This window comes from Cornus florida, unplaced genomic scaffold, assembly GCF_030987335.1.
Source record: "Cornus florida cultivar Cherokee Brave unplaced genomic scaffold, ASM3098733v1 CherokeeBrave_3.0.0_Hap2_Chr07, whole genome shotgun sequence".
NCBI lineage: Eukaryota > Viridiplantae > Streptophyta > Magnoliopsida > Cornales > Cornaceae > Cornus > Cornus florida.
The window spans coordinates 29,614,053-29,628,079 of record NW_026775577.1 but is presented as its reverse complement, the minus strand read 5'-3'; the positions used below and the strand labels follow the sequence as shown (position 1 = coordinate 29,628,079).

At 34.2% G+C, this 14,027-nt stretch overlaps 1 protein-coding gene across 1 annotated transcript; it reads left to right on the top strand.

The window, feature by feature from the left end:
- The first annotated feature begins 4,283 nt into the window (after positions 1 to 4,283).
- Positions 4,284 to 5,920, top strand: LOC132266920 (uncharacterized protein At4g06744-like). The gene has a single exon (XM_059767938.1). The coding sequence runs from the start codon at positions 4,491 to 4,493 to the stop codon at positions 5,796 to 5,798; it is 1,308 nt and encodes a 435-aa protein (XP_059623921.1). The 5' UTR covers positions 4,284 to 4,490; the 3' UTR covers positions 5,799 to 5,920.
- Positions 5,921 to 14,027: the final 8,107 nt, after the last annotated feature.

Genomic DNA, 14,027 nt, shown 5'->3' with positions numbered 1-14,027 from the left:
TTGAATGGGGATTATTTGTTATTTTTGAAGCAAGGTTTCCACACGAGAAAGCTGATCACCAAGTGTCTGAAGGTGTTGGTTTGTGTAGTTATTTTGTTCCATGATGCTTCGGACATCACGAGTCGTAGATGGGGTATTATCATTGGCTCCTGCCTTTGTCTTGAAAGGAGAAGCAGTAAGTGTGACCGTTCCTGATGCCTTTGTCTTGAATTTGATTACCTCAGCTGGGGGATGGATGGCTTTAATGGCCTCACCACGGGATGTTGGCCAGGTAGTGGTGGATTTGGTTGTGACATTTAAGGATTTGATTGTGGAGAAAGGAAAATCAATATTGTTGTCGAGACAATATTTTTCAAACCATGTGAAAAAAGGGGATGAGAACTTGTGGTGTATACAGAAAGCATACCACTCTTCTCTAATAAGGATGGTTTTTTAAGCAGAAAAGGTTTGGAAATACCATTGTCTTTTGGAATCATTGATCGCAGAGTAGAAATCTTTGCGTAAGAAGTCTTTATCGATCTCATAAACCTTTTCTATCATGTAGAGCTGATGAATTTGATGATCGGGATCTTCAAACTGAGAATCATTTGGGGATGGAGGAGAATCATGATGATCTTCGTTTAGAGGAGGGTTTTGCAGACCTTTGTTTTGAGAACTAGTTTGGGTAGGTAAAGGAGTGCTGCGAAGAGGATGGATGTCTTCTTCTTCAATTTGTATGCTAACATTGTCTTGGTAAACTGGGTTAGCAACTTCTTTGTTTTTGACACCGACGAGGTTTGGATACCTTGTAGGTGTTCCTGAAAATGATTTTCGGGAAAGGGCTTTTGAATAGTTTGTGTGAGAAGCATGAGAAAAAGAGGATCTAGTTCTTTCTATTTCTTAGATAGAAAGTCTAGGTCTTTCTATTTCTTAGATAGAAAGTCTATTGGGCCTGTTAGAATTAAATCTAACATTTACCGTGCCATCAGAAAATTGAGATATTTGTTCTAACCTTTTATTCTTGATCTTTGAAGGAGGAGCTGCATGCTCCAGAGTCCATTCTTCTAGAAAAGTGACTTCATTCCAAGTGATGGTTTTTGGAACATTGGTTTGTGAATTTTCGTCACTAGCATGAAGAAGAAGGGTTTCTCCTTTGGGAGACTCACGAAAAGCATGAGGGCTGACTTGGGTTGTATAGACTTTGTAGTGGATTCTATAGACAACATTGAAGGGTAAAGCTCCATCCATCATTTTATAACCACTACTTGATACATTGAGGATTAAAGTATAGAGGATTGTTGGATCATCAAGAGCTACTGAATAATTTGGAAAACAATTGAAGTATTGTGGGCCATCAGAAAGACTAGTTTGGCAAACTCCTAACAAAGAAGTTTCAAAATCAATATGCCTACAATCTCTAAGAGTAAGCATGATAGCAGTGTTAAGTCCCCTTGAGGTAAGAGGTTTAACTGCAATTTGGACAGGCCCTATATGTAGTTTGTACTTCTTTTTGTGTTCTACTATGGCTCTTTTTTGCAAAAGTTGGATGACTTCAAAAGGGTTTTTGAGAGAAATAGTTTGTTCAACAGTTTTGATGGAGTATCCTATTTTGAGGTTGAAAGTCGAAAATTTGTAAATATCCCTAATGGGAACCTTAGGTATATTCCAAGTATCCCATTGGTCATTCTGACCACTATCAATATGCTGTTCCTCTTGGTTAACTATCACTCTTCCTCCAAGAGGAGCTGACGATGTCGAAGACATGCTACGGTTGAAAAAACTTATTGAACCTTACCTATATATATTTTCCTAGTTAGGACTCACACACACTGCCTCCACTGAGGTTTGAACTCTTGACCTCCCTTTGCGAAGTAGGAGCCTTGTACCACTAGGCTGCAAGCCTATTAGTCATAATACATATTTTTTATTACATTTAAACATTTTTTTTTCAAATATATATTATTTTAAAAGAATAATTACAAAACCAATCCGCCTGAAAGTGTTTAAAATGTATTCATTGTCGTTCTTATGTCTTGTCTCAGATGCGTCTAACCAAAAACTAATATATTTAAATTTCAGAATACTTTGAGTCGTATCTAACAATATCCGAAAAGTATTCGATACCACGATGACACCTCTAGTGAAGTATCTGACTTGACACTGCAATTATCAAAGAAAGTTCAAAAAACAATAAGATAATTTAGAACTTAGGGCTAGATGTTCGTTATTTTTTTTTCCTAAATTTTATATTATGTTTATAATTAACCCATAATATATATATATTTTTATTATATTTAAACATTTTTTTTTCAAATATATATTATTTTAAAAGAATAATTACAAAATCAATTCGCCTGAAAGTGTTTAAAATGTATCATTACCGTTTTCATGTCGTGTCTCAGACGTGTCTAACCAAATAATAATATATTTAAATTTCAGAATATTTCGAGTAGTATCTAACAATATCATAAAAGTATTCGATACCATGACAACGGCACCCCTATTGAAGTATTTAGCTTGACACTGCAGTTGTCAAAGAAAGTTGAAACAATAATAAGATAATTTAAAACTTAGAGCTAGATGTTCGTTATTTTTTTTTTCTAAATTTTATATTATGTTTATAATTAATCCATAATATATATTTTTATTATATTTAAATATATATTTTTTTCAAATATATATTATTTTAAAACAATAATTACAAAACCAATTCGCCTGAAAGTGTTCGTGTCTCAGTGTCTAATCAAAAAAATTATATATTTAAATTTCAGAATAGTTCGAATAGTAGCCATGACGACCGCACCTCAAGTGAAGTATCTAGCTTGACACTGTAGTTAGCAAAGAAAGTTCAAAAAACAATAAGATAGGCAAATAGCCATAGACATGCATTGAAGCGAGCTTACCTCCGTGTGCTTTTTCCAGCTTCAAATAGTTTTTTCTGAAAAGGGCAAGGCACCTTCATTGCTGCAGTTAATCCCTTCGTCAGGTATGCAAGCTACCTCGTCCAACTCATTTAATGGACCACTGAAAAGGACCTGTTCTATTTGACCTTTTCAACTATGATCTAAACCATGATGAGTCCCTTACTCCCTTGTGAGACTGTCACCTCATCTTAAATAGAGGAGTTCATGACCGTAAAAACATACACGGGAGACAAAATATTTAAAAAGTTGTCAGTAGGCAGGGGTGTTTAAATAATTCGTCAATATGTTAGATTGAATCGTTTTGATTCGATCCGGACGGTTCGATTTGATTTTTTAGTGTCGTTATTCGGTGATGGATTGAAAAATTAATAATCCGTAATGACCGAATCAATTTGAGTGTTGAAAAAATCGAATCGATCCGTGGCCAATCCGTAGAACTAATATACATATATTATATAACATACATAGTATAAAGTATATTCAGAATACATTATTGATGTTTTTGTTTTCTTTAATCACTTAGTTTTAGTTCTACCTTGTCATTTTCATAGCCCATTTATTAATATGTATAGTCTATACAAATTTATGCATGACTTAGACAAAAATCAGTATTTTGAAACAGAGTTAACAATAACAGATTCTCTTTTTCCCTTTAAATTCTTGCATGACTCAGACGAAAATAGTATTTTGCCTTTAATTTCAGTTTTTTTAGTTCTGTTCTGTCAAGCTCAATTCGTGGGAACCGAATCGAACAAATCCGTTGTTTTACGGATCGATTTGGTTTAGATTGAGAGTCCCACGGATCGGTTCAGTTTTAGATTTAGCCAATCTGTGAGGACCATTAGTTTAAATTTTATCTAAAACTGAACCAATTTGATCCGATCCGTGATCAGCCCTAGTCGTAAGACGGGAGAGGGAGTATGAAAGTTGAAAAATCTAAATCACACATAGTAAGAGGGAGAGTGAAAACGTGTACAGAATATGAGAGCGACACCCATTGAAAAAAATTATGACTTGGGTCACAGGGCGTTGAGCAAACAAGAAAGGAACATATAACAAAGCTTGGGAACTAGTGACTTTTGTTTTACGCAATGTAATGTTGTGTGGTACGAATGTCATCAATGTTGGTTTATAGGGATAAAATCATGTACGTGAATTGTAGTTCAACTATTGTCAAGTCAATGTATTGATTGGTTGTGGAGAAAATTCTAGGTGTAGAATGATAGCAATTGGACTTTTTAAGTGAGAAAACACATGTAAAACTTCTTGTATCATCATCTTCATCATCAATTTCCACTGCTTTACCAGTAGGACCCGTGCGAATAGATGGGTGGAAAAGAAAGAAAATTGAAGGGAAAAGCTTTTTCGTCCACATGAGGCCATCATCGTATCGAGGAAGGTAGTCTAATACCATCTGTATCATCACATTTTTCTTGTCTGTTTTTTTCACTTTTTAGTGAGCAGTGACTTCATTTGTGTTCCCCTATATTACTACCTCTTTTTTTTTTTTTTTTTTTCTTCCTGGAATTGCCATCACTTGCAGTTGGAAGAGATATAGAGAGAGAGAAAGAGGAGAGAGAGAGAGAGATGGGGAACCTCTATTTTTCAGCTGCTTTTCTACTTCTCAACTTTTTAGTCTTCCAACTAGCAGATCGTTATACTACTAGTTCAGCTACCCAAAACATTAGAAAACCCCTAGAAAGATATTACACTCCTCACCCTCCAAAACCAGAATGCTCACTCCCTCCCCCTCCACCGCCGCCGCCCTGCGTTGCACCTGAACTCTTAAGGGACATCCGCAGTATCCAAAAATTCAAGAACAGAATAACTCGGGACCCACTAGGCATTACAAAGACTTGGCAAGGCAGAGGTATCTGCACAGACAGCTCTAAATACAAAGGCTTCATCTGCGGCAAAATCAATTCAACCGACAGGTTCCGAGTTGCTGGTGTCAAGTTCAACGGCTTCTACTTCGACGGCAATCTACTCAATGTCAATGACTTCATTGAAGCCCTCGAAGACCTAGTCTTCTTCCACGCCAACTCCAACACCTTCACCGGTCCCATTCCCGCCAAAGTTGCCACACTCCCATATTTCTTCGAGCTTGACTTGAGCAACAACATGCTCACTGGATCATTTCCAAACGAGATCCTCGGCGCCACCAACTTGACCTTCTTGGACCTTAGGTTCAACCAACTTACCGGTACATTACCACCACAGGTATTCAAACTCGACCTCGACGTTCTCTTCCTCAACAACAACTATTTCTGTGGATACCTACCGGACAGCCTAGGCAGCACTCCGGTGCTTTATCTCACCTTAGCAAACAACCAATTTACCGGTCCAATCCCGAAAAGCATCGGCCTAGCTTCGAACACGTTGATTGAGGTGCTGTTTCTGAACAACCGGTTGTCTGGCTGCCTTCCGCACGAGATTGGGTTGTTGAAGAAAGTGACCATTTTCGACGCCAGCCTCAACCAGTTGACAGGTGGGATACCATTTTCTTTCGGTTGCCTGGAAAAGATGGAGCTGCTGAACTTGTCTTTTAACCGGTTATACGGGGAGGTACCGGAGATAGTGTGCAGGCTCAAGAACTTGTACAAGCTTACCTTGAACAACAACTACTTTACGCAGGTTGGACCGGAATGCAGAAAGTTGATTATGAGAAATGTGCTTGATGTAAATATGAATTGCATTTTAGATCTTCCATCACAGAGAAGTAAAGAAGAGTGTGATTCCTTCTTCACAAAGCAACAACCATGCCCACCAGAACAGAAAAACCGCTACATACCTTGTCGTGTTGATAATTCTACGGCGCAGGTAACGTCTGATCATCCACGAACGCCTCCGATTGCTCCATCACCATCTTATGCTGCTCTGATCAAGCATAGCTAATGAATGCAATGTCAATGAGTAATTCTTTATAGTTTGCTATCTTTCGTGGTAACGTTTGTGTTTGTATCAATGCAGAAGATTTGTAATAGAATTTCTAAATAAAGTGAGAAAGTAAGCCTTCATATGCAGGAGAATATAATGTTGGTTTTTAATCAAATAATTTATACGAAGAAATCAAGAATATTACAATTAATTAAAGAGTAATTTAATCTCATACCTAATTGATAATTAACGTACATATACCTTTAAATTTTGGAGAATAGCTTTAGAGTTCTTTGTGATCCTGCAAAACATTAGAGTGATTTACCCCCTTCTAAGAATTGTCTTTCGATAGGGCTTAATAAGGGTTTAAACTCTTATATATAACAACAACAGGGGGGACAGCTTCTCCACAAATAAACATACCTAAGCATCCCTTCCTATCATGGAAACTTAGATATAAATGGTTAGAATTAAATCATACCAAATAGTTGGAAAATCACAATCCAACTGTATAAAACTCTATTCCCAATTAAACCATCAAATTAGAAAGTACAACCTGATCTATCAATTATCAATAATCACATTGCAATCCTATTTTAGAAAACGCAGTGTATTAAACCATAAAATAATTTTTATTATGTATAGATAAAAATTTCCAACAATCTCCCACTTGGTCCATGCACTCCGAGTTTTATATAAAAAAAAAAATATATATATATATATATATATATATATATATATATAAATGGCACTATGGATTACAACACATTTTAGAAAAGTCGAGTGGTCACGTAATTTGTTTTATAAAAATACAATTATCGAAATATATGGATTGATACTTTAGAACACTCTGCTCTATAGACTTCCTCAATAGTGGATCATGAATGCGTAGACAAGTAATATATTAGTCTAAACAGTTCCATGATCTCAAAACCGATTCCATCTCGGATTCAAGCAAATATAGTGGTTTTTACCGTATTTCATGAGATGTGCAAACTGCTTGTGGTCTAAATGCACACCTCATTATCCGTCCTGCTTCATACTATTGCGGTATGTCACCTGAACATATTACAGCAAACTGCCAAACTTCAGTTCAGTGTAAGGGTTTAGCAATATGGAGCCAATCCCATGTCTAACTCAAGCTATCCTCATGGAGTGTTTCACACTCCCATAGGCAAACTTTAATATTTATGTTTGGATTTACCAATGTGGTGTCAATCTCACATTTAGTCCAAACAACCTCATGAGTGAAATACCACTCCCAGACAAATCTTATGTTTGGATTTACCGATATGGTATCAATCTCATATCTAGCCCAAACAACCGCATGAGTGAAATATCACTTCCAAACAACCTTTAATAATTATTTTGGATTTACCGATGTGATGTCAATCTCACATCTAGCCCAAACAATCTCATGAGTGAAATACCACTCTCAGACAAACATAATAGCACGTGCATAAACCATATATATTAAGATAATAATAATGACGTATCATAACTTTATTTTGGATGTAAATAACTATCACCATAAGGTGTAAACTGGAGAAAAAATAATTGTCACCACAAGGCATAAAGAAACTAACTGCAATGTAATAATATAAAAGAAATATCGAACATTGATAAGCGCTGAATACTGTATATTCAAGCGCCCTAAATTACATTAACAAAGTCCATTAATTGATTATTTTATGTTGATTAACTCCATTTGCATGTTTTTGTACATTTTCAGGTTAAAGTGCAAAAAGGAAGCAAAAATGATGCCTTGTGGAATTTTGAACAAAAATGGTGCCAATTCTGAAATTCTGGCAGCAGTAGAACCTAACTTTTGTCGCCATTTTTGACCTTTCAAACCCAAGAACTGGACTTCCATCATAACATAAAAGATTTAGAACTCTGAATCAGCTTTCCAAATCTTCAAGCGGTTCATCATTCGGAGTTCGGAGCAGAGAGTTATGATCTTCTTAACAGAGGTGTGCAGAACTGCCTGGCAGCACTGAAGTACTGCCTTTCTCCCCATTTTCGACCAACCAGACTTGAGAATTGGGTCTTCATCAAAACATGAAGTTTTTAAAGCACTGAATCAGCTCTCCAAATCTTCAAACAGATCATCATTCAGAGTTTGGGGCACAAAGTTATAGCCGTTTTACCAAAGTAGGTCAGTGCTAAGCAAGAAGAGCATGTTGCACATTACACTAATTTAGAGTGCTCGAGACCACCCTTCGAGTGCTCGAAATTCTGGCAGATTGCACTCGGAAATGGCTTAATTTCAGCCACTTGCACATTGGTTTCCTCAATGCCATCTTCCTTCTTTATGAAATGGTTGGAGGTGTTCCTTGGAGGAGAGAGAGCCTTGACTTGAGCTTGATAAGAGAGAGGGAGGCCACACACTTTACATTATCATATATTCTAGCAAGATAAAGGAGAGAGGGGGGAGCAAGAAAGAGGTGTTCTTCAAGCTCCAAAGAGGTGCACGAAAATGGAGATGAGGATGATGCTTCTTCCTTCTTCTAGCTCACCAATGGGCAACTAAACCTCATCTAGGGAGGTGATGAAACCCCTCCCTTGTAAGCATGTGTTAGTATAGTTTATTTTTGGGGATTACAATGTATTTTTGATAGTCTCTCCATGATCAAGAGCCTCATTTTTGTTGTAATGAATGTTGAATGTTTATAAATGATTATTGTGAGTTATTCATCTTGTTTTGGATGGTTACTTTTCTTAATCATATTGCTTGCACTTCCATGGTGACAATGGAAGTTAGATCATGGAATGGTTTTAATGGCATGGAGTTGGAGAACCTAGATAGTTCATGGCGTAGGGTTTCCCTTTGATGGTCTATACTTGATTCTTAGCTTTATGTGCATTCACCATTTAAATTAGGGCTTGATAATCCTTGACTTAGTAAGCATGTTCTAAGCTACATTTTAGTTTAGGTAGTTGATCATGTGAACCTTTGATGGTTTATTCTTGCCTTTCTATTTGAATGAACTTCTTGAGGATATTATAGCAACCTAGTATTGTTATGTATCATGACTATCATATATGTTGTTTTTCCCTTAAATTAATCTTAACCTAGCATGTGTATAGGGATGGAGGTGGATTCATTTCCCTAGCCTTTTTTACTTGTACTTCACTCCCTTGAATTCTTGCAATTTATTGTTTTATGCACTTTTAATTTCCTAGCTTAAGTGACATCCAACAAAACCTCTATAAACCCTTCATCATTCTAAGAATGATTCTAGACATTTAGGTTGTATTAGACTAGCGCAGTCCCAGTGGTTCGACTTACCCGACCAATAGCCCTATTTTATAATGATTCGTGCTATTGCGAAGGTTGATGTTAGTTGATCAACCGATCAGACTTCATAACATAATGACTCTCGAACACCTATCCGAATCACATGCTTTATAAATACTTTATTATCTTCGGCTGAAGACCTTTAATGAGACGATCTGAAACAATATTTCTATAACCATATGGAGAAATCTTAATAGCACTTAAACCTTTAACCTTCTCAAGCTTGAAAATATATTTTAGGTCAATGAGCTTACTACGCTTGGTCACCCTTAAAATTTTTCCATATACTCATTAATATAAACCTTTAGAGAAAGTCCAAGTATGCTAGTAGTGTGATCTCTATGGACCTTAATGCCAAGGACATACTCTGCCTACCCCATGTCCTTCATGTCAAAAACTTTACATGAATTCTCAATATCATGTGTCACATGAATGTTATTGCTACCTAGCAAAATATTATCAACATATAGAGCAAGAAAAACAAAATGACTCCCTCTGAACTTGAGGTATATGCATTTATCCATAACATTCTCTTTGAATTTACAATTAACAATCACTATATCAAAGTTCAAATACCACTGCTATAAAACTTGCTTAAGCCATAAATGAGCAATAATGAATGAATGACTCTTAAAGAGTCCTTTAATGAAACTGGAGAAAAAAATCTCAAATAAATCAACACTTAACTTTTGTTTAAGAACCTAGCCATCAATTTTGTCTTATATACATCATACACCTCAAAATCACCAATTACAATACACTTCCAAGCTCTAAAAAATCTCCTAAGCTAAACAGACTTAGGAACTAGATTGGAAACTAAAAGAAAAGCCTACAAAGGATAAATAACTAATTGAGTGGGAATAACTGAAAGAGTGGGAGTATGAGCTTTAACTGAAACTACTAAAGAAAGTAGAATGAAGTCTGAAATAAATAGAATAGTTGCTGAAAATACTTTTCTGCAAAAGAAACTACAATATCTTAAACTTCCACCGAATTCACCACTATCATTAAATATGCATAACATATTCCAATAATCTCCATAGGTCTATAGGATAATAAAATCTCGAATCCTTTAATCTTTCAAGATGCCCAATAAAATAATCATTGATAGTTTGAGTATCAAGCTCCTTGATATCTGCATTATATAACTCTGTCTCCATAAGACAACCCTACACTTTATATTTTTTGCAATTTTATTTTTTCAAGAGAACTAGGAATGGTTTACTGTGACACAATGCCCTATTCTTTAAGTATGTACTGAAAATACTACGATTTATACCCTTCTTACCATCCTCCCAATAAAACTCACCACCTAAGTCCGATCTTAAAACCATAATCACTATACCCAACAACTTTCAACTTTAATTTGGTATATTTTACACACATCAAGTGCTTTGGACTTCTGGTGAATTAAGTACACAATCATACATTAAGAACCCATCAATGAAGACAATGCAATACCTTTACTGCACTCGAGCTACAATAGAAAATGGACCATAAATTTTGGTATAAATATAGTCCAAAAGACCAAATAACCGATTAGCCTCAAAATTGTGTTTCTACTACATCTTCCCATCGACATAGTCAACACATTAATCATAATCTGAAAATTTTAGTGGTCCAATAATACCATCCTTGACCAAGCATTCAAGTTTCTTTCGAAAAACATTCCCCAATACCAAATGCATAGCATAGATGAATCATCTCTAACCCTAGCACGTTTTAATTCGAAAAACATTAAGTTTATTGAAAAACACGAAGCAGGTAGGATCACACCCGAATCCATCCACCATGTCTATACCTATACTTTTACCAAGATAGGCTCAAAAATTAACATGACAATTTTCTTTCATGCTTTGTTTTTCTTTTTCACCACAATAACCTTTTTTTCTTTTAATGTCGATCATTTTATTTCTACAGAACCAACATTTATCATTTCATGATCAATGTTTTTTCATGTATTGTTCTGCCTTTCGTTATTCTTTTTAGACTTATACACTTTCTTGCCACCTAGTTCCATCTTGAAACTATTCTTGTTGTCACGACAAGATGAGCTGACTCAATTTTAACACCCTTGAGTCACTCCCCTTCAATCACATAAAGTGCTAACAGTTGGTTAATACCACATTTAACTTCTTGTGAATTATAATTCCCCTTAAAAAAAAAAAAAAAAAAAAAGGAGGGAGATTAGATTACCAAGTGGACTAATAATTTATCATCAAATATGATTCCCTACTATCTCAGATCATTAACCAGCTTGCACATCTTATAGATGTAATCCGTCACTGAACTATTGCCATCATATCTAACTAACATAAATCATGTCAAATGATAGTATTGCAGTTGCTTCTTAGTGCCTATTAACTTTTTCTTGATTAAATTAAGAAGTTCCTTAGCAGTATCAAAATCCAGAATACCACCCTGAATAGTATCACCGATAGAAGCATAAATTAACCTAATGGCATGGTAGTACCTTTAGTCCACCTAAAAATTGCAATAACTTTTCAACCTAAGAAGACTTTGCAATGGGTATATGGGTTTCTTCCTCAAAAAACACAGACTCATAATCCAAGAAACCCACTATAATATCAAAACATGTCTTCTAGGTAATATTATTTTAACCATTTAATGGTTCAATCCCTATGAACTATCTTTAAATTGCGGAAGCATCTGTAACCTAAATAAATGTTATATTAAATAATACCATATAAACAACATATAAAATAATATGTCAAAGTTTTAGGGATTATTACTTTAATTCGTGCTTGGGGTTTTAAGCCGAATTTCTCATGGCGTTTTACTATGTGCAAAAACCGTCCATCCTCCAGGAACAGATAAAATGCTATAAAAAAATTTAAAAAAAAAAAAAAAAAATTCACATTTTGGCAAAAATTTAGATTTTACTTTACCCCCCAAACTTGCGATAAAATCGCACATAGACCTATTTGATTATACTTAAATTATTGCTAAACACTTCCACTACCTTTTGGCAAGAGAATTATTTAGTTATAATTCAAGCACTCTCAAATATTGTACTCACTTATCACATACTAAGACATTGATCACCTTTTGGCAGAACAAATGCCCTCGTGTAGGTAAGTGCACTGTTAGATCTCAACAAGACCAATGGCTTAAAATTTCAAAAAATAATAACTTCCATGAGTGTGTCACCTTTTGGCAGGTATCAACCACTTTGGCTACCACCTTTGAAACGGTCACTTTACCTGTCTTTCTAAACTCTAAGGAAGAACTTATATTGCAGAAGTTCCATTTATTTAAGTTCAACAATTTCTTTATAATGCATATAAACTAAACCCAAATATTATGGAACACTTGATTTCACTGTAATATAAATGGCTTTAATACAAATCAAATTAAGTATCTTCATACATATCAAGAAATTAAAGTGAACAATATAATAACATGCACATCAATCAAGATTCAAAAATTCTTAATTCTTTCTATAAATACTTTAATTGAAAGAAAATTATAAATACTTGATGTATGTATATTATATATTCAATAAACAATTTAAAATACTCGATTCTTTAAATCAATCAAGTTAATACTGATTGCTTATGACACGCAAGCCCCATAGGTTTTTTTTACCTAAAATTAAACAATTAAAACTTGAATATCTAAATCAATGAGATTAGTAATACTTGCTTATGGCACGCAAGTCCCCATAGATTTTTCAACCTAAAATTAAACAATTAAACTTGAATCTTTAAATCAATCAGATCAATAATAATTGTTTATGGCACGCAAGCTCCTATAAGTTTTTCAACTTAAAATTGAACAAGTATAAAAAATTACTCAATAAAAGCATTGGGCATAAGGTGTGGTTACATAGCCATACAGTCTCATATTTAACTAAAAAGTTACCTGTACCTTTAGAAAAAACTTCATAAAGAAAACATGTAAGGTGTGGACAGTATTTAAGCTTGAACAAATTTGAATCTTCCAACAACTTGATTCTAAAACAATCTTTGATTCATTATATTTTAGAATCCTACAAAAATCAAATTCTTGAATAATTTGATAGTTGGTTAAATTTTCATATAAATTAGATTCTCAAGTTCCATATAGAATATATATGAAATCATTAAATACTACACGATTATATTACATACACACAAGACAAAGTAATTGTTCCATTCCATTGTTAAGCACGTGAAACAAGATAAACAATTTTAATCTTTAAGCAACATAATTTCAAAAGAAACCAATACCTTATACATGTAATATAATATTTAATCAATGTCTAATAAATGGAGAAATAGCCAACCTACATATACATACAAACCATGCATCAAAATTGAAATAGTAAAGAACATGATCACAATTTTCATATAAAACCATGACATATATATTTTAGGGCAAAGTACTGAAAACCCCCCTCGTCTTGCAACATTTTTCAGTAAACTCCCCTTGTTTAATTTTTTTACCAAATCTTATAACATTTTTTCAATAAATTCCCTTTGTCTAATTTTTTACCAAAGAACCCTTCAACTATCTGAACGGGGTAAAAGATTTGATATTTTGACCAAAATGCCCTTTTATTTAAATCTTAATTCTCCCGAACTTCAAAAATTCATATCTCACAAACTGTATATTTAAAAATTATAAATAATATATGCACGAAAAGCTTATAAAATAAGTATTCCAAAAATATAAGATTTATACAACAAACCTTCATAACCAGAGAGAAATAGACAATCTAAAAAACTACTCCAACAATCTTATTTTATTTTACTTGAAATATTTGTAAGAAAATTTTTAGAACTATTCATTTTCATATGGAGCTAAAAATATAAAAAAATTAGCCCCAACAGAGATCAATTTCATGAGATATCATATTTTGCGTCAAAGTATTTTCATTTTTTTATAGACTCACCATTTAAAAAATAAATAAAAATGAATATTCGGTCTCTATTTGAGCTAAT